The 20,363-nt window shown below is 39.5% G+C and overlaps 1 protein-coding gene across 2 annotated transcripts in view; it reads left to right on the top strand.

Annotated features, from left to right (window-relative positions):
- Nucleotides 1-19,869, top strand: part of BRCA1 (BRCA1 DNA repair associated) — a 59,495-nt gene extending 39,626 nt beyond the window's left edge. For both annotated transcript variants that reach the window (XM_059907263.1, XM_059907262.1), the window contains exons 13-23: nucleotides 1,551-1,677; nucleotides 3,667-3,854; nucleotides 5,818-6,128; nucleotides 8,385-8,472; nucleotides 10,673-10,750; nucleotides 11,243-11,283; nucleotides 13,509-13,592; nucleotides 15,691-15,745; nucleotides 17,290-17,363; nucleotides 17,744-17,804; nucleotides 18,671-19,869. In XM_059907263.1, coding sequence (XP_059763246.1) covers nucleotides 1,551-1,677; nucleotides 3,667-3,854; nucleotides 5,818-6,128; nucleotides 8,385-8,472; nucleotides 10,673-10,750; nucleotides 11,243-11,283; nucleotides 13,509-13,592; nucleotides 15,691-15,745; nucleotides 17,290-17,363; nucleotides 17,744-17,804; nucleotides 18,671-18,795 — 1,232 coding nt within the window. In that variant the 3' untranslated portion in view covers nucleotides 18,796-19,869. The remainder of the gene's footprint in view (nucleotides 1-1,550; nucleotides 1,678-3,666; nucleotides 3,855-5,817; nucleotides 6,129-8,384; nucleotides 8,473-10,672; nucleotides 10,751-11,242; nucleotides 11,284-13,508; nucleotides 13,593-15,690; nucleotides 15,746-17,289; nucleotides 17,364-17,743; nucleotides 17,805-18,670) is intronic.
- Nucleotides 19,870-20,363: the final 494 nt, after the last annotated feature.

Here is a 20,363-nt window from a genome sequence, read left to right as displayed (position 1 = left end):
TATAGTCATCAGTGACTTTGTAATGGATAGAAGACATTTGTAATTTTTAAGTATTTGTTTTTGCTTTTTAAATATTTCTGCCTTTAAGCCACTTCCTAGAAAGCAGTGGCACACTAATACATTTGGAGGAATTAATAAATAAAAAGGATGTACTAACGTGCCAGAACTTTGCCTTGGGTCTGTTCTGTGTTTTTTCCTTTCTTGTGCCAGTTCATCATTAGTTCCATGTATTACTTCCAGGTTCCTTATCAGTCGGCACCTTGTTTTTTTGTTTGTATTATTTTTTTGGTTTATTATTTTCTTAGTAATTGAAAATGTGAAGCAAAATGTCACTTCTTTTTTCTTTCTCATCTGACCCCTCCCTCGTTTCCACACACATGCAAAAACTCAAACCCCCATCCTATACAGTCTTCTTTTTTTTAATCATATATTGAGTTTATTTGTGCTCTAAAATATTTAAATATCAACATGCACCTTTCCATTGAGTGATTTCACGGGTTGTGCCCAACATAGAACTTGGACAGGAAATCCTTTGGCCTTGGTGCTTCTGTTTCATGGAAAAACCACATGACCTGTGTCCGCTGCTTCCACACTTTGTTTCTTCCAGTTCCATCTTTCCCTTAATGACCAGAAGATCAGCCACCCTGGGGTCTATGACGTGGGCATTCTTCATAAACATTTCTCGGACTTTATCCTGTCCCTGTTTCACAAAGATGTCTAGCTGGAATAAATGCACAGTGTTCGGCACCTCCCGATACCAGGCGCGGTGGAGCTCACGCAGCCTTTGCTTAGCCTCGTTCATGTCCCGATTGAAAATGGGCTTCACCGAGGTGCTGGCTGCAGCAGCAGCTGGGAGGCAGCCGCTCATCTTGCTATAAAGCCTTATACAGTCTTTGATGTGGAGGCAATATGGATGGAAAAGGGAGTGTGCTTTGTGCTTTCCAGTACTTTCTCTTCCCTATTGTCTGAGGTGATTTGAGTATAATTTAGTTTGCTGCAGAGATAAAAATTCATTTCCTATTCTTATGTCCTTATCATTCAGGGCCAAAAAGTATAAATATATTATTTTTTCAGCCTTGTCTCAGCTGGGTATCTTTATTTACCCAGTTTTAAAGTGTTCCTTTTATTATTATTTTTTAGTCATTGAGTTCCATTTGGTGCTGTATCACTTGTGTTTATAGAATTCCGTCTGATATACCTGTTTAAAAACCAATCTGATTGGGACTTCCCTGGTGGTGCAGTGGTTAAGAATTCGCCTGCCAATGCAAGGGACACGGGTTCAAGCCCTGGTCTGGGAAGATCCCACATTCCGTGGAGCAACTAAGCCCGGGTGCCACAGCTACTCAGCCTGTGCCGCAACTAGAGAAAGCCCGTGCACAGCAACAAAGACCCAACTCAGCCAAAAATAAATAAATTAATTAATTTTTAAAAAAACCAATTTGATTGTCACAGATTGCTGCTTTTGAAAAAAATTGATATTCTCACCTAAATTATCACCATCAGGACAAAGCAGTAAAGTAGATTTCTTTGTTTTCTCACTCCATTTAAAGCAGTATTAACTTCAGAGAAAAGTAGTGAATATCCTATAAGCCAGAATCCAGAAAGCCCTTCTGCTGACAAGTTTCAAGTATCTCCGGATTGTTCCACCAGTAAAAATAAAGAACCAGGAATGGAAAGGTAAGAAGTAATAAATGTCAAGTTTGGTAGCTAAGTAACACCTGTACTTACATTAAACTTTTAGTGTTAATTTTTTTTTTCACCATACTTTCCCTAGTTTTTGGCACACAGACATATCTAACCTCTCATTGCCCTAGGACACTTCTTTTGTTTAATTGTATGTAGGCTCTCTGGACCTGTACAAGGCATGAGCTACAACATGAGAAATGCACAGTAGATCTGTCCCTTTTCAAGGTCAGAATAAAATACAGAACTAAAACCTCAACAGGCCTGGAGGCTGATGGTAGACTTCTCCAAGGCCGCCCTTGCCCTAATTGAAGTTTTTGCCTTCCTAGAAAAAGTTTAGCTATTGATTTACCCCAGTAAATATTCAGAATATCTTCCAGGGATGTTGTTCACATCACTATTGATATAAGACTATGCAACACTTCATAGTTTTAAAAATACTTTATCTACTTCTTCATTTGATCTTTATAAAAACACAGTGAAAGTAAAAGGACAAGTTCTGGACTATTATTCCAAATTGATAGTTCAGGATAGAGTCTCAGAACTGATAGAGTCACACATCTCATGACTCTAGAAAGGAAAAGGAATTCATATTTATTGAGTTTCTACCAAGTGTATGTATATTTTCACTTATCTCTCTGGGAATAGTGACAAGTTGTCAATAATCTAATCACACCATCTTTTCCAAGCGTCTTGGATTGGACTGAGGATATATTTTTTTTTTTTTAAACATCTTTATTGAAGTATAATTGCCTTACAATGGTGTGTTAGCTTCTGCTTTATAACAAAGTGAATCAGTTATACATATACAATATGTTCCCATATCTCTTCCCTCTTGCATCTCCCTCCCTCCCACCCTCCCCATCCCACCCCTCTAGGTGGTCACAAAGCACCGAGCTGATCTCCCTGTGCTATGTGGCTGCTTCCCACTAGCTACGTATTTTACATTTGGTAGTGTATATATGTCCATGACACTCTCTCACCCTATCACATCTCACCCCACCCCTTCCCCATATCCTCAAGTCCCGTGGCAAGACGGGAATAAAGACACAGACCTACTGAGGATATATTTTTGAGGCTGCGATAATGGCCTGGTGGCTGTGATAGAGAATGGAAAGATTTGACCTCCATAGGTCCTAAACCCATGATTAGAGGTAATGACCTCATTGCTGTGCTTTAACCAATTGAGCTAACCACCTGTTTAATATTCAGATGAAATATTCCTCTTCCTCCTCCCCCACCCCAGTATACCCTATAGAGACTTCTATTAAAAAACCTACACATTGATTGAACTTCCTCTACTAGACTGCTTGAGGAACAGTTCAGGTCTTGCTCATCTTTAATCCATGGAGCCTAGCTTTAGTGCCTGACTCATACTAAATACCCAATAATTGTTTGAATCAGTTATCTGATCTCTGAGGTCCTTTAAATCTGTTGATAAGTATCTTATTCAGCAAAGTTCTAAACACCTGAAAGAGTAGAGGAATTACTGTGTGCATATGCTTTTCTAACAATATATTATAGCTGGCTTTTATTTTTAGAGTGACTTTGGACATTGAAAAGGTAGGAGGTAGGGATGATTGTATGAATTCTGCTAAAATTGGGTAGAAAGAATGTAGCAATGTCAAAATTAATCAACTTATTTTCATGAGAGAGCTGATTTCGCATACATTCATTTGAAATAGTGTATAGAATTTGAGTGAGTGGCAGTGGATAATTTGGTGAAATTTGCTGACATGGTTTTAAACAGCTAGGAGATATACTGCCTCAGACCAGACCCTAAGGAGAGATGTTATATGTCAGCCCTGACATGTGGCAGACATCGTGAATCCAGACTCCTAGCCATCTCTCGTGTTCCCTCTTGCTAGTCATTCCCGATCTCTGACAGTGAGCTCTTTCACTTATGCCTTGGCTGCCTGAGAAGTATGATTAGTCCTTTCACAAGCTACAGTGATGGTTTTCTCCTTTCATCCTTTTTTCTAGGTCTTCCCCTTCTAAATCGCAGTTGTCAGATAATAGGTGGTATATGCACAGCCACTCAAGAAGTCTTCAGAACAGAAACTGCCCACCTCAAAAGGAGCTTGAGGTTGTTGATGTGGAGGAGCAACAGCTGACTGAGTCTGAGGCCCAAGATTTAACGGAGCAGTCTTATTTGCCAAGACAAGATCTAGGTAATATTTCATCTGCTCTGATGGAAAAAACACTTTTATTTTACTCCGAGTCTTAACCTAAAGATATTCTGATGAATCAGCTTTCAAATGTGGTAGTCTATCATGAATGCATCTGTTATACTTAAACCCATTAGAAAAATAGCTTGAATGTTAATCCAAGTTGAACATTATTGCCGCTGTTAATCAGTCTATATTGGTTTAACTCTAACAGTTTTGAGGATGGGAGAGTCTTGGTGCTCTCTAAATATTTTACTTCAACTGTTAGATAAGAGTTCTAGGGCCCTAGGGTAAAGTTTTAGGCTTGTCCTTTATTGAAAAATGAGTCAGATCTCTAAAGTAAGCTCTTGTTTTATGAATTAATGAATATAAATTGCTATATATTTTATACCTTATAAATCACTGTAACTGAATGGTGTGTTTTATGGCTTGTAAATCAAGGCTTTAATCAGTAAAGAAAGTTTTAAATTAATCCTGAAAAACACATTATCATAAAAGGTGCTCTTAGACATCTAAATGTTTTTGGCCATGTTCACAAGGGTCATTTTAGGAATCTCATACATTCTACTTAGATGTGCTTACTTGCTGATGGAGTGACATTTTCTGAAATGTTTCAGGGATGGTCTGTTTTTAATTTGGTAATGATATCTGATGATTTATTAAGTGAAAAAGTTAATGATATCATCATGGATGAAGAAACAAAAATCATTTTGATTGTATTTAGTCAACTATTTGTATTTGGTATTCTTTTTTAAAGTTTCAGTGATATAGGAAGTGCCAAAATATTCACAAGCAGCCCAAATATTAAAGTATACATTTGAGTATAACTGAATCACTTTGCTGTTCACCTGAAACTAACACATCGTTGTAAATCAACTATACTCCAATATAAAATAAAAATTTTTTAAAGAAGTATACATTTGAATCAAAACCATCCCCTAAGAACTAAACTGATAAATGACAGAAATTATAGAAAGCAGGCTTTCTTATAATATTACATTTAATATCTAAGATGCAAACATATTTCATGTTAAAACTGAAATAGGGTAGCATCTTAAAAATCAATGGTACCTTTTTTTAATTTTATTTTTAATTGTGGTAAAAAAACATAAAATTTACCTCAACCATTTTTAAGAGCTCAGTAATGTTAAGTATACTCCCATTATTGTGCAGTAGATCTCTAAAATTTGTTCATCCTGTAAAACTGAAATTCTGTACCCATTAAATAGCAACTCCCCATTTCCCCCTCCCCCTATCCCCTGGGAGTCAGCATTCTACTTTCTAAGAGTTTAGATACTCTAGATAACTAATGTAAGTGGAATCATGCAGTATTTGTCCTTTTGTGACTGACTTTTTTCATATAGCATACTGTCCTCAAGGTTCATCCATGTTTGTAGCTTTTTTAAAACCACTGTGTGTGTAGATAGATATAGATATATACATATCTCACATTTTCTTCATCCATTTATCCAATGATAGACATTTGGGTTGCTTCCACCTCTTGGCTATTGTGAATAATGCTACAACAAACATGAGTGTGTGCATTTCTCCATTTTATTGTAATTAAATGTAATAGGTGAAGAGTAGTTCATTGGAATGGATGTGGCATAATTTATTTAATCTCATTGTACATTTAGTTTGTTTCTAAAACCTTACTGTTATAAACAATGTTGCAGTGAACATTCCTATGACTACACTTTTACAGACCTCTTTTATGTTCTTAGGATACATTTCTAAAACTAGAATTGTTGACTGCAAGTATAAACACACAAGGCTGTTGCTACATAATGCCAAATTTCCTTTAGAAAAGTTAAGCTGCTTTGCACATCTACCAACAGTGTTATTAATGTACCCATTTTTCTCTTAACCTAACTTAATCTGTCTTTTTAGCTCTTAGCAGAGACTAGATGTTATAATTCAAAACTCACTGTCATATAGATTAAATTTCTTTCCTCATTCCTTTCAGAGGGAACCCCTTACCTGGAATCTGGAATCAGCCTCTTCTCTGATGACCCTGAGTCTGATCCCTCTGAAGACAGAGCCCCAGAGCCAGCTCATGTTTGCAGCATGCCACCCTCAGCCTCTGCACTGAAATTACCCCAATTTCAAGTAGAAGAATCTGCCAGGAGTCCAGCTGCTGCTCATACTACTAATACTGCAGGGTATAATGTGAGGGAAGAAAGTGTGAGCAGAGAGAAGCCAGAGTTGATATCTTCAACACAAAGAGGCAACAAAAGAATTTCTATGGTGGCATCAGGCTTGACCCCAGAAGAATTTGTGAGTGTATCCATATGTATTTCCCTAATGACTGAGCCTTCATTATTAACATACCGCAATGGCTTTAAATGGGTACTAGCTGTGAATAACCTATAGGAAGAAACCTGGCAAACAAGCTCATTACTGTGTAATTTAATTTCCATTACTAATTTCTGAAAACTTATACCTAGATAAAGCTATAGCATGGATTATTTTGTGTGTATTTAGTAAAGGAAATAATTATTAAATATTAGCAGAAAGGTTATGGTTTTGAGTATAATACAGAGCTTTTTTATTTTAATTTTCTTTCTATCTAAAAAAGCAAGGAGGTATAACTCTACTCCCCAGAAGGCATCTTTTACCCACCTTTGTTCACATCTGAGTGAGCTTACCAGCATGATTAACTAAATTTAAACTGGTTCCAAGTACATGGCCAAATAGTGGCATTTCTCCAGTGTTGATTTATCTTTATCCTGGCTTGTAACACTGTTATCCAATAGCTTGCCCTGTCAGTTCTACCCTACAATAACCCATCCCTGTTAGGATTTTGACATCTCCTGCTAGAAACAGGAATTGTTTTGTACTGTGGAAAAATACCCATTAAAATATTAAGACCACTGAAACTTTGTTTCTACTTGGATTGAGCATAGATTTCAGACATCATAGGAAATTTATCTCCCCTTAATTAATCACCATTAATTAATCATTAATTGAGTGAAGATTTCTTTAAAACCATGATAACACACCAGAGTATCAAAAAGATTCAATAGTGGATGCTATCTATTGCACACTGAGAAATGATTCAGTCATTCTTAAGTATCTTTCTTAATATATCCTTCCTGGAATAGGAACCATTTCTCATCCTAGCTTCTCTATAGGTTAGCAGCTCAGCATGACCTCTGTGACCAGATGTGTTCCACTACTAGAAAGGCAAAGTAAGCTGTGTCTGCCCTAGTAGATACAATGAATAAATAAATTCTCATCAATAATGCCAGAATTCTCATCTCACAACCATGTGCCCAGACAGCTATTTGCTCTAAAAATTCATACCTATGTCTGTTTATATTGCTCTTGATCTTTTGCCAACACATCTAAAATTCCCATTTATTCACTGAAAATTAGCATTCCTTATTCCTTTGTTTTGTGAGATCAGCTTTTCTGAGAAGGCTAAAATGATCTAATCTTTCTTGCCATGGGCAATCCTGAACTGCAAATGAGACTCTAAGTGGCTTGGGTACATATTGTCTTTAAACAAGCAAAGAAGAAAACTTTTCAGCTCTATTCAGACTTGCCGAAGTGTGGTAAATTTATTATGAAAGCTGCTGACTGTATTACACATGATTAATTCCGAAGACCATATTAAGATGATCTTTTCAGCAGTTGCTCTTCTAACTGAACGCTGTTTCAAGGCTGGGATTTCAGCAATTAATCAGTTCAGAATTGCTAATGATCCTGGCAAAGGGCAGTGGCAGAAGGGGGAGGATGTCATTAGCTTCTCCAGCTTGCCTTTTTCAGTGCCCTGTGGCAGTATGGAGTGAGGCAGCATGAAAGAAAGACAGCCCACCCTCCATTGCAATCTTGTGCGGCACATAAATACTGGCGTGGGTGGTGATGGCTAGTAAATGATGGCCCTTGGTAAACAAAGTTATTTACCAAGCAGTAGCTGCTGATTATGTCAAATGTGTCTATAATGGATCTGGTTAATTTCTTTTACTGCCTATTGATTTTTTATTTGGTTGATAGATAATTGCTAGAAGGCTCTAGATTTCTTTTGTGAAGAATATGAGTCTCTTCCAATCCTTCTCCTTCAGAGGAATTGATAGTTTTTGTACTGACCTTTAGAAGCATCTTGACTTGAACGTTTTGAAACTGTCAGCAGGTTGAATCTAGTTCTTAAGCCACATATCTGAGCATAACTTTCTGTATAGGCAAGTTACCTCTCAGCTTATAAAGTGTAGGCTGATAAATCTAAACTATAGTATAGTAGGAAAGAAACTGTCTTAGGAAATCAAATGATATCTGTTATTAAAAGGAAAATTAATATTATTTTGAATCCTTGGTTATAATTCCATGTCTGTTAGCACAGACTATTTTAGAGTTTCTTCCTCTGATTTGTACATAATTTTTATTAAATTACTATTTATTTTGAAACTTCATATTAGAATAAAAAGGATGTACCTTTTGTGAGAAAAATGGAGGTTCAAAGCTTGGATAACTAATACTCAAGCTGTTTTCTAGATGTAATTTATTATAATGTAATATTTGATTTGGTTTCAGGTGCTTGTGCACAAGTTTGCCAGAAAACATCACATCACTTTAACTAATCTAATTACTGAAGAGACTACTCATGTCATTATGAAAACAGGTACACCAAGAGCCTTTACAGAATATGCTGTATCTGTTGCATAAAACTACATGAAGAAATGGGCGTGTTTGTTAAGCGTAGCGTGGGTGACCGTCTTCCAATAGTCAATCAGTTATTGCTTGATGAAAGAAAAATAATAGTTTTGCTATTTCCTGACCCCCTTTTATTTTGGGTTAAGATTGGAGAGTGGTGAGCCAGAACGATGAATCACTTCTCCTAGTCCACCCTGTCTGGACTACACTGTGTGAGGGCTTCCTGGGAAGGCAGAGCCTGAGTCCTGGAGGAACAAATGGGGCAAAGAGGGGAATGAGCAGAAGTGAGTCTTCACTCAAAATCTGGGTGGTTGGAAACCCTAGCTCCATGTCCTCACTCCACTCCAACACCTACTTTGAGTGTGGTTGAGAGTTTTACAGGAAACGAGTCCAGTTATCAGCTCTGAGATAGCCTAGCGTATGAAAAAGAAAAATGTGAAGGGAAAAATTCATTTGTCCTACACCTTCCCCTTTTTAAATCTTAAGTATGACTTGTGTGATGACAAGGGAGACCTCGGAGGCTTTTAGTTGACTGTAAGCTAAATCTGAGTAAACATTTCAGGACTGCTAACAAAGCTCATTTGAAATTGGGCCTTATTGATACAAGCCTAATGCCCAGATCAAGTGAGGTGACGATCCCGACACCCCACCCCACCCCCACTGGAGCGAACACCTGGAAGGTGTGTGCTCTGTTTTGAGCACCATGCTTTCTTTTCATGCTGGTCCCTGACAACTGGAGAGTGTTTATCCAGAGGTAGATGAAGGAAATGGGGAAAAGGAATTCAAAGCAATGTCATTTGAAGGACAAATGAAGGAATGGGAAGACTTAAGGGAACAAGACAAGTGTCTTGAAATATCTGAAGAGTTGTTATCTGGAGGAGTTAGGCTCACTCATGGGCTCCAGAAAGCAAAGACTGGTGCCTATGGCACACAGAAGATGTAGATTGAAGCTCAACTCTCAAAACCTTCCTAACAAAATGGACTCTCTGGTCCTCTCCAGGGTGTTTCTGTTCATACAGCTGAAGGTTCTTGAGCATAGGGTCCAGACTCCTTGGCAGGGACATGCTGCCTTAGAACCTCTAAGAGCTTAGGTTTCTACTGTGTAAAGATCATACTACAGGGTCAGAGGATAATGCTCACAGGAATCCGATGCCAAAACAAGATACCATGAACTAAACTGTTTTAGAGATGAATGTCATTAAACTTGAATATATCTTAAGCTATGGGTTTGGATCAAGGCTGCTGATAGGTGAAAAGAAAACTTTAAAATGCAAATTAAATCTAAAGTAGCTTCAGTGTTTAAACTCAAAGGCAGTACATTTGCTACTTTTAAACTAAAAATGAGCTAAGATTTCTGAGTTTAAAGCATATTATTAAGTCACCCTTCACAACAGTTAAACAAAAAGCTTTAAAAATTGTGAAGAAAGAGAAAAGATTTTTTTAAATTTGTGAAGAATTCGGTTAGGGAGAATGCCTGTTGCTACTACTGGCAGATGGCCTACTGTGTTTAGGATATAGTTAAATACATTTCTCCTGTTTAAAACTAAGTGTTCTTTCCTGAGTTTGCTTAGTCCTTCAAACGGGCCTTTAAAACACTAAAAAATAAGCAGAAGTGATTCTTCAGCTACTGCTTTCTGAAATACGTTGAAAAGAGAAAAACTATGAAAATACTATATTTTTCTGCCTTGCAGGGGAATTAAGAATTGGGGGTTAGGATTCCCCAAGTAGAAGTTCTGGGGGTGAAAATTCATCACTTGCATTGACATTGCAAATTTAGGATTTCAACAATACTGTTTTCTTTTCCTTTCACATATCGTCATCCAGTAAAGTAGATCTTCCCCGTCCACGTGTATCAATACTACCAACATGGGTAATTCCTTGAGCACAATGACAGACATCTTTAGCTGGCCTTGGCATCTAGAAGATAGGGCAGGCATTTCCTGTGGTCTTAACTTCATATCAGCCTTCTCCAGACTTCCTAAGATCCACACCTGCTGGTTAGAATTAAGGGTGCTTCCAGCCTCTGAGTCTATCACCAGGGGTGTTGGAATCATCAATCCAGACTGATCTCAAGTAGCATAAGGAGCTGGGGTGCTTTAGCTTCTTATGGCAGCCCTTCCTGATTTTGTTTTCAACTTCTAATCCTTTGGATGTTTTCCATTCTGCAGATACTGAGTTTGTGTGTGAACGGACACTGAAATATTTTCTGGGAATTGCAGGAGGAAGATGGGTAGTTAGCTATTTTTGTAAGTACCATATAATTTCTCCCCTCCTCCCTTTAACACCTCAGAATTGCATTTTGACACCTAACATTTTAACACCTAAGATTTTTGCTGATGCTGAATCTGAATTACGAAAAGGTCTTTTGTGGTAACACTAAATTAGCTTTATCTTTAATGCATAGCTCTTTGTTCAGATAGCTGGTGATGTGGGGGAAAATATATTTCTTTTTATAACTAATAGGACCTAATCTGCTCCTGGTAATGTTAGCATATGAACTAGGGATTTATTTAATTGTAGGCAGAAATCCATGTGCAGCAGGCACTCTTATAATGTTTAAATTAAGCATCAACGGTGTCTCCAGAAGGAAATCTATTAAGGAGCTGTGGCTTTATAGAGAGAGGACCTCTATTCAGTGTTATTTCTCCCACACTCTTATGTGAATCACTTCACCATCTACCTCCATGAAAGGAGGTCTTCTGCTCTTGTGTGACCTGTCTTTTCTGTGATCTCTTTAGGGGTGACCCAGTCTATTAAAGAAAGAAGGATGCTGGATGAGGTAGGTACTCTGTTTTACAAACTAATCGGAAAGACTTGGTGCCATTGAGTCATACTGAGTCACGAAAATTTATCTGCTTCCTGCCTTGCACTACTTTCTGAAGATTTTCCTTGATGATGTGGATCATCAAGAGTTATGCGAGCAGGGACTTCCCGGGTGGTCCAGTGGTTAAGAATCTGCCTTCCAGTGCAGGGGACGCAGGTTTGATCCCTCATTGGGGAACTAAGATCCCACATGCGGTGGGGCAACTAAGCCTGTGTGCCGCAACTAGTGAACCTGAGCGCCACAACTAGAGAGAAACAGGCCCACCTAAATCTTACATGCATACACCTTTGTAGAAAACTCTTTCACAGTTGAAAAGAATCCTTCATATTAATATGCAAATGTATCTGTTTAGAAATCCGATTCCTTCAAAGAGATTTTACTCTGATACTGAGAACAGTGAGAGGTAAATAAGATAGAGCGTAGGAGGAGGAATAATTTTAGAACAGCCATCTTAGAGCTGCTGGTGACAACAGATCAGGCAAAATAAAATTAGCGAAAGCAGTTTTAAACTATTATGCACTATTCAGCATATTCATAATTAATTAATTGATGTTTCTGTTGGTTTTAACTTTCATTCAGTGACTTATATTATTGGGAGCCTACTATGTGCTGGGCACCAGGGATACAGCAGTAAATAAGACTGATAGGTCCCTGCTGTGGTGGGATTCATGTTCTGTGGAGGGGAGATGCATAATAAATAAAGATGTGTTTAAAATACCAATAAACACTATGAAGAAATATACAGAACAACAGACTGGCGGTTGACTGGGGACAGAGGTTGACTATTTAGGTAAGGAGACCCAAGAAGGCTTTCTGAAAAGCTTGAGCTGAGACCTAAAAGACAAGAAAGAATCGGCCTTGGAAAATGTAGGGAACAAATGTTATAGGCAGAATAGCAAGCATAAAGGTCTTAAGATGGGAATGAGCTTGGTTTATTAAAGAAAAACAAGCCAGTATAACTGGAGAGTTGTAATTGGTGAATCATATGTAGGCAGCAGAGGTTAGACAAGGGGTTGGAGAAGGTTATAGACAAGGGCCAGATCAGGTAGGATTTGGTGTAAGTCGTGGTAAGGAATCTGAATTTTATTCCTAGGGTAATGAGACCTGGAGATGGTAAGAAGAGTTTGGTTTGAGATGTTTGGAAGATAGGACTTACTAATAGGTTAAATTGGAAGATGAGTTAAAGACAGGAATTGGGGTAACGCTTAGATTTTTGGCCTGAACAATGAAGTGGATGTTAGTGATGTTAATTAGATAAGGAAGACATGGGGGAGGAGCATCCTGGGAGGCTGGGGAGCAGGAGGCAGGAGTAGAATCAAGAGCTCTGTTTTAGATGCATGGATTTAGGGATTTATATGAGACCTCCGGGTAGAGAGGTTAGTAGGCACAGGGGTACAATCAGGACTATAAATTTGAGGGTCATCTTCAAATAGATGACATGTTTATCACTAGACTCTTCTCACTTACGTGATTAGGAAATATTAAGAGAGCTCTTTCACCTAATAACAACCTGTGGTTATACCCATGACTTTATTATTCTTCATAATTCTCTTGGCAACAGATGTGGTCTCCCCTGCAACCTGAGTTTCAGTAAGAATTGTTTCCAAGCATTCTTCCCCAGAATTCTCCCCAAACCTCTTACCTCCCTAAATCCTATTATTCTTTATTCTCCCAGCCTTGACCAGTCTAAAGAGTGATTATGAAAAGCCTCTTACTTTCTTCAGTGTATTAAATGTATATTTTATTATATTGGTTTCATTAACTGTAAATCTCTCAATGGAAATCTGAGAAGCCCTTATTTCTTTAGATGGTAATACACATTGATTTAAGAGATCAGGAATTCTCCAGTTATCTTTATAACAGCACAGTATTAGCAGTTTAAATACTAAGTGAATGTTCTGAGAGGAGACAGATGTTGAAAATTAAAATACATTAAGTCCCAGTGAGGTGAAAAGCCAATTGTTAGTTTCTGCCCGCAAAGATTTGCTTCAGTGAATTGATTTCAGCAGCTGAGATGCTGGTCATTTCATGCCGTCCACCAGAAAAGATGATTTTGGGGGAGGTAGGGTTCAAATTGCCTGGCAATATTTGATTCCTTAAATATGACATATCTCCTCGATTTCCATTGAAGGAGGCTTCTCTTTCTCTGACCCCTGTGGTTTGGGCTTGGTTTCTTTCAGCATGATTTTGAAGTCAGAGGCGATGTTGTCAATGGAAGAAACCATCAAGGCCCAAAGCGAGCAAGAGAATCCCAGGACAGGAAGGTAAAGCCCTCCTCCCCCATGTTGGCAAAAAACCTACCCACCCCTCTGCATTCCTGCCCACTTCGTGGAGATGGTCTCACTCATCTTGTAAGGGGCCTTACAAGATGGCCTCTTACACTGCTAGAATACCAAGTAGGTGCATTCATATAGGTTTTTTTTAGTTCTTCCAGCCCAACAAAGTAAATAAGTACAGTCATTCCTCAGTACCCTTGGGGGATTGGTACCAGGACCCCCTGCAGATACCAAAATCCAAGGATGCTCAGGTCCCTTTTATAAAATGGTATAGCATTTGAATGTAACATCCTCCCATATACTTTAAATCAACTCTAGATTACTTCTAAGACCTAGTACAGTATAAATGCTATGTAAATAGTTGCCAAAAAGCAGATTCAAGTTTTGCTTTTTGGAACTTTCTGGAAGAAAAATTTTTTTTTCAAATATTTTCCATTGGCAGTTTTTTTTTTCCAAATATTTTCCACTGGCAGTTTAGTTGAATCTGCGGATGCGGAACTTGTTGGATACAGTAGGCCAGTGGGCCAACTCTATTATCCGATTTATGAATGAGGGAGCTTAGAGGTTTAGAGAAGTTATATAATTTGGGTTTCATTCTAGGGTGCAAATCTTAGCTGATAAATGGCAGAGCTGGGATTTGAGACAGATGTGAATCTAAAACCTTTGCTCTTTCTACTTCACGGTGGTGTCTTTCTCTACAGCAGTGTTGTAAGTGCTGTGAGGTGATGTACCCAGGCTGTCTGTGGAAGCACAGAAGAGAAAGTGATTGATAATCAATAGCTGACATCTGTGTAATATTCACTATATCCAGGGACTGCTCCAAACACTCGACCCTATCTTAACTAATTAACAATTTTACAGCAACCCTGGGAAGCGTGTACTATAATTATGCCTATTTTATAGATGAGAAAATTAAGGCTCAAAGAGGTTGAGTAAATTGCCCGAGCTCACACAGCTAGTTGTGAACCCAACTAGAAGCTGAACCCAACTAGAACTAGTCTGCCTCCAGAATCTGAGCTCTTAATGACAATACCATAGTTTCCTGGCACATTATAGAAGTTTTCACACAGGAGAAAAATTGATTATTCTAACAACTTTACAAATGAAAGACTAGAGGCCCAGGAAGATTCAGTGACTTTCTTCCCAGATCATACTGTAGCAGATGATGTAGCCATCTACATTTATTTTATGTGTACCTGTGTAGCAGGTACACATAAAATAAACATAGACCTCTCTGCCAGTTAGGGTCAGGGTTAGTATTGATGTATATATCAAATCTGGATAAACATCAAACTTCAGCTGATAGTTTGAATCTCTTGCCATCCAAGCCTTTTATTAAACGTAAAGGAGGACCAATTTTTTTCTTCTTGTCTCTAACGAGAAGTAAAATTACCTGCAGAGGTCATCAGGGAAGAGCCTGGACCTGATTGGTGGCAAGGTGGGATGCCCAGCCCTTGAATGACAAAGAATGACTACAGAGTAGATCAAATACATACACACATGAAAAAAAGTCTAAAATCCATCAGTGTTTTGGACATTGGGCTGATTGTCTCTGGGAAGTAGCAGCAGAAATTATCAGGTGGTAAAGAAAAGGAAAGTTCTTATGATATCGCTTATATGTAGAATCGTAAAAAAAGGGGGGGGGAGTACAAATGAACTTATTTACAAAACAGAAGTAGTCACAGATGTAGAAAACAAACTTATGGTTACCAGGGGGTAAGTCGGGGGAAGGATAAATTGGGAAATTGGGACTGACATATACACACTACTATATATAAAATAGACAACTAATAAGAACCTGCTGTATAGCCCAGGGAACTCTACTCAATACTCTGTAATGGCCTATATGGGAAAAGAATCTTAAAAAAGAGTGGATATATGTAAATGTATAACTGATTTGCTTTGCTGTACACCTGAAACTAACACAACACTGTAAATCAACTATAATCCAATAAAAATTTTTAAATTTTTTTAAAAAAAGGAAAGTTCTTCATTTTTGAGTCTCTATATTGCTTTTTATAAAAACCCATATCTTTTATAACTAATGTTTCTTTTTCTCCACCCCTCTGTCCCTCTCTTCTCCCAGATCTTCAAGGGCTTAGAAATCTGTTGCTATGGACCCTTTACCAATATGCCCACAGGTAAGAGACTGGGAGAACTGCCGAATCCAGCACCAGCCTTTCCCCTACGTCATCATCTTAATGGGGGTTCCCTCATATGGGTGAGATATTCCAGAGGTTATTCTATTTCTCTACCACTCATCAGACAAAACTGCACCAAAATATTAGCCCATGGCAAAAAAACTAGCCCTGTGCCCCTTCTCAAGAGCTAGAAGGCAGTGAAGAGTTAGGATCTAGGACACAATATGTTCTGTGCTCAGTGGGATAGAGCTGCTCTTACTGCCCTTTGGTCTAAGAAAGGGGGGAAATAATAAGTTAGAGAGAAGATACCTTTTGGGTTTGTAAATGTCAAGAAAGAATTCTGCTTCTCCTAAACCATCTTCATTTGATACAGAGATGAAAGCACAACAGCTGCATAAGCCCTGTGGGCCTGGGGCCCCACATAGGCCCAGAGCAGAGGAAGACTCTTGATGAACATTTTCTAATTAAATTTGACACTGAATGTGATGTTATGTTGAGGAGTGCTATGTGGCTCAGCTCGGAAGTTGTGAGGCGCTGAGGCCCTGGGGTGTGTCTAGATTTGGTTCGTTCTTTTCCAAACAAAGGCTACCCACCTTTGCCTCTGTACCCACTTCTGCCCCCAGGATCAGGTCCTCTTACTCCCCCGAAGTCTGGTCAGGGACAGATGAGTGGCAGCAAGAGAACCTGGCAAAGTAATTTTGCTTCTGTCTTCTTTATTGGTTATTGATTGGGTGTTCATAAAATTTCCAAGTGCCACTCAAAGCTTTCTCAGGGTTTTTGTACTTTGGTATAATGAAAACGAGGGTCTCTAGCAGCTATCATTTTGGCGGTGAGTTAACTGACCTCGGTTCACTCAGCCAAACAGGAGCACCTCAGCAATCCTCAGAAATGGGCTGATGGTAAAGAGAACCCAGAGGTGACCAAGAGCCACCCAGTGGTCAGTTCTGCTTTTCCAGGTCCAAGTGGAACATCTCTAAGATCTCTTCTGATTTTTTCAAGTGATTTGATTCCAGCTCAGCATATAGCCTTTCCCCACTGATGGGCTGAGTCTCTGTCCAGGATGACTTGTATTTTTTCTTGACTGAATCAATTATCTTCCCATCTCTTGACATTTACAGTAATTACCACCAAGTATGGTGCTGTCAGTGGCTGTGATTATCAATTACCAACACAGAATTAGGCAAGGAAGGAGGGATGGCAGGTAGGTATTTTTTCAGAGTGTCTTAGCCAGCAGTTCAGCAAATTAATGGAAATGAGATCCTTGATTTTTTTTTTTTCTTTCTTTCCAAGTGTTTCCTTTGACTTTCAGACCTTATCTACCAAGTGGCCTTATGGGGACTGATAACCAAAGTAGGTAGCATATCCGTAGCAAATTGACTTAGAATTTGTAGTTTAAGGCCTTTCCGTCCCTTTGGAGCAGAGAAACAGGGACTGTCCCACTGAGAAGTCTTGCTGTAAGCCTTCATCCAGAGGAGTGTGGGGAAGGGAGCCCAGTTAAATATGTAGATCACTGTGGTGATTTTAGGTCTAAATGTTTTATTTAGATCAACTAGAGCGGATGGTGCATCTGTGTGGGGCTTCTGTGGTGAAGGAGCCCTCATCATTCACCCTCAGCCAGGTAAGTGTTTGGTGCCCTGTCGGGGGAGGACACAATATTCTGTCCTGAGGTTAAGCAAGGCAGCACCTTTCAGTCCCTATGAAACCCCCAGTGTAGTCTTAGAAGCCTCACTTCACCCTGACCCTTCTCTGACCACGTACCTGTGCCAGAAGACTCCATCTGTAAGGGAAAAGTAAGGACTTGAGAGCTACAAGTATTAAACAGACCCAGGGAAGGCTCTTTCCCTCTGACCCTTCCTTTTTGACATGTGCCCTTCCCCCTCCTTTGTGTGGTTGCCCCCAGCGTAGTCTGCTTCAGCAAACTATCAAGAAATGGTGAAGTGACTGTCACAAAAGTCCTGCTCTGATACCCTCAATGCTGTTTCCTTTCTGGGGGTGCAGGGTACTCAACCAATTGTGGTCATGCAGCCGGATGCCTGGACAGAGGGCGGTGGCTTCCATGGTGAGTCTTGCTGTAAGCCTTCATCCAGAGGAGTATGGGGTAGAGGGCCCAGGTTAAGTGTGCAGATTACTGTGGTGATTTTAGGTCTAAATGTCCTGTTTAGATCAACTGGAGTGGATGGTGCACCTGTGTGGGGCTCCGGAAGGCCATAGGCATGTACCTGCATCATATGGGGTGGGAAGAGTTTGATTCAACACAGGTCACCCAGTGCTTGATTAACATAGTTCTCAGCACATTCTAGGTGCTCAGTAAATACTTGTTGAATGAACGAATGAATGGCTAAAATGTCCTTTTAAAACTTTTTTGTTGTTTGCTTATTTTGCATTATAAAAGTAGTGCATGAACTGTTTCCACTGGGGTGGGGGGGTGCTTAAATATGAAAATTAATCACATAAAATATAAATGAGCACAAACACAACAAAATAATCCCAGCAATCCCACCACTTGGAGATGATCACCAGAAAATTCTTCCAGGCCTGGCTGTGTACGTATGTACACACATATATTTTATACAAATGTGATCATGCTCATCATACTGTTTTGCTTTTTCACTTAAGATATGGCAAACATGTTTCCACATCATTAAATTGCAATGCTGTTTTGCTCTCTCTGGTGACTTTTCCTTTAACAGATTGGAGCTTATGTTAATAAAGTTGCCAGAAGCTGTAGGCTTTCACCAGCAGTCAGTCCTCAGGCTTTTGAGTAAGGTTCTATGTCCTGAAGCACTGCTGAAGATCAGTGATATTGCTCCTGCCTAAGTCACTCTTAAGAACTCATCCAACCAGTTGCCCCGAGTAGATTGACTAGAGTCTGGTCTGGGGAAATGTGAATTGACACTAATCTCTGCCTGTGTTCTCTGTCCCCAGTCATCGGGCAGATGTGTGAAGCACCTGTGGTGACCCGAGAGTGGGTATTGGACAGCGTAGCCCTCTACCAGTGCCAGGAGCTGGACACCTACCTGATACCCCAGGTCCCCCAGAGCTGCTGCTGATTCCAGCCAGCCATGTATATAGGGGATAGAGCCAGTCTCTGCAGGACCTCAGGAATGAGCTTAAGAAATGACCTTTTTCCAGGCCCAGGGAAAGGCTTCTTCAGTCCTTCCACAGCCCCGATTCCTAAATATTTTATGTACATCAGCCTGAAAAGAACTTCTGGCTCTGCAAGGGTCCCTTAAAGATTTTCTGCTTCAAGTCTCCCTTTGAAATCTGCCATGAGCACAAAATTGTGGTAATTTTTCACCTGAAAAGAATTTAAAACCATTTAAACCCCACCAATTGAGCAAGATGCTGATTCATTATTTATCAGCCTTATTCCTCGTCCTGGGGCTGTCGGCTTCGAGCTGGAGGCACAGAGTGGTTGGTCTCAGGAGAATAGCTGGTTTCCCTAAATTTGTTTCTCAAAACCCTTGTGTTCTTAAAGTCCAGGAGTCAGATCCTTCAATGGAAGGTGAGTACTTGGGGATCTGTGCCGTGACTTAAAATCAGAACAGTCCTTGGACAGCTCTCAAGTGTTGGAGTGGAGCATTGGGGAGGAAATCCAGAGGCGGTAATGGATATAATATGAAATTTGAGGGTTAATTAGATGAGAGGGGAGTCTTGCTGACCCTGATCTCCAAAAGTCTGGGCTATAGTTGCTGGGTTTCTAAAGAATTTCTTAGCACTGATGTGCTCTGAAACAGCAGAATCTTTTCAAGAACTCTGGTGTCCAAAGGGAATCTTCTGATTCCCCATTAGTGACAAATAAAATGTTTATTGTTGTAGTTCTGATATATAACCCATTCCTCTTGAAATATAAGATCTCTGATATGAATATTTCATGTCTGTAAGATGACGGATCCCACCAGGAAAGAAGCTGTTTGCTTTCCTTGAGGTAATTTTTTTCCCTTTGCTCCCTATTGCTGAACTGTACAGATTCATAAATAATTTTGTTTGCTGAAGGAAGAGAAAGTGTTTTTCATAAACTCATTATCCAGGACTGTTTATAGCTGTTGGAAGGACTAGGTCTTCCTTAGCCCCCCAGTGTGTGCGGGCAGTAAAGACTTGATTGTACAAAATATGTTTTGTAAATGTGCTTTTCACCTGCAAATAAACTTGGTAGCAAACACTTCCACCAAGTATGACTGTTCTGAAGGCTCACACCTGCAGACTTTCTAAGAGCCTTTTCTCACTGTACTTTCATCTCCTCATCTGTAAAACGGGGATAATAATAGTACCTACCTCCTAGGGTTATCAAGGGGACTTCAAAACCTTATTATATTTGTTTTCTATTGCTGCCATAACAAATTGTCACATATCTAGTGGCTTAAAACTACACCCATTTATTATCTCACAGTTCTGTAGGTCAGAAGTCCAAGTTGACTCAACTGGTTTCTTTGTTTCGGGTCTCATAAGACCAAAATCAAGGTGCCAGCAGGTCAGGGCTGTGTTCCTTCTTGGAGGCCCTGGGGATGAATCTGTTTCCAAGCTCATTTCACATTGTCCGAATTGTTCCTTGCACTCCTCGGACTAAGCTCTCTGTTTCCTTGCTGGCTGTCGGCCAGAGGTCATCCTTAGCTTCTAG

Source organism: Balaenoptera ricei, chromosome 20, assembly GCF_028023285.1.
Source record: "Balaenoptera ricei isolate mBalRic1 chromosome 20, mBalRic1.hap2, whole genome shotgun sequence".
In the NCBI taxonomy this organism is placed as follows: domain Eukaryota; kingdom Metazoa; phylum Chordata; class Mammalia; order Artiodactyla; family Balaenopteridae; genus Balaenoptera; species Balaenoptera ricei.
Note: the sequence above shows the minus strand (reverse complement) of the source record. Positions and strands in the feature narration are given on the sequence as shown.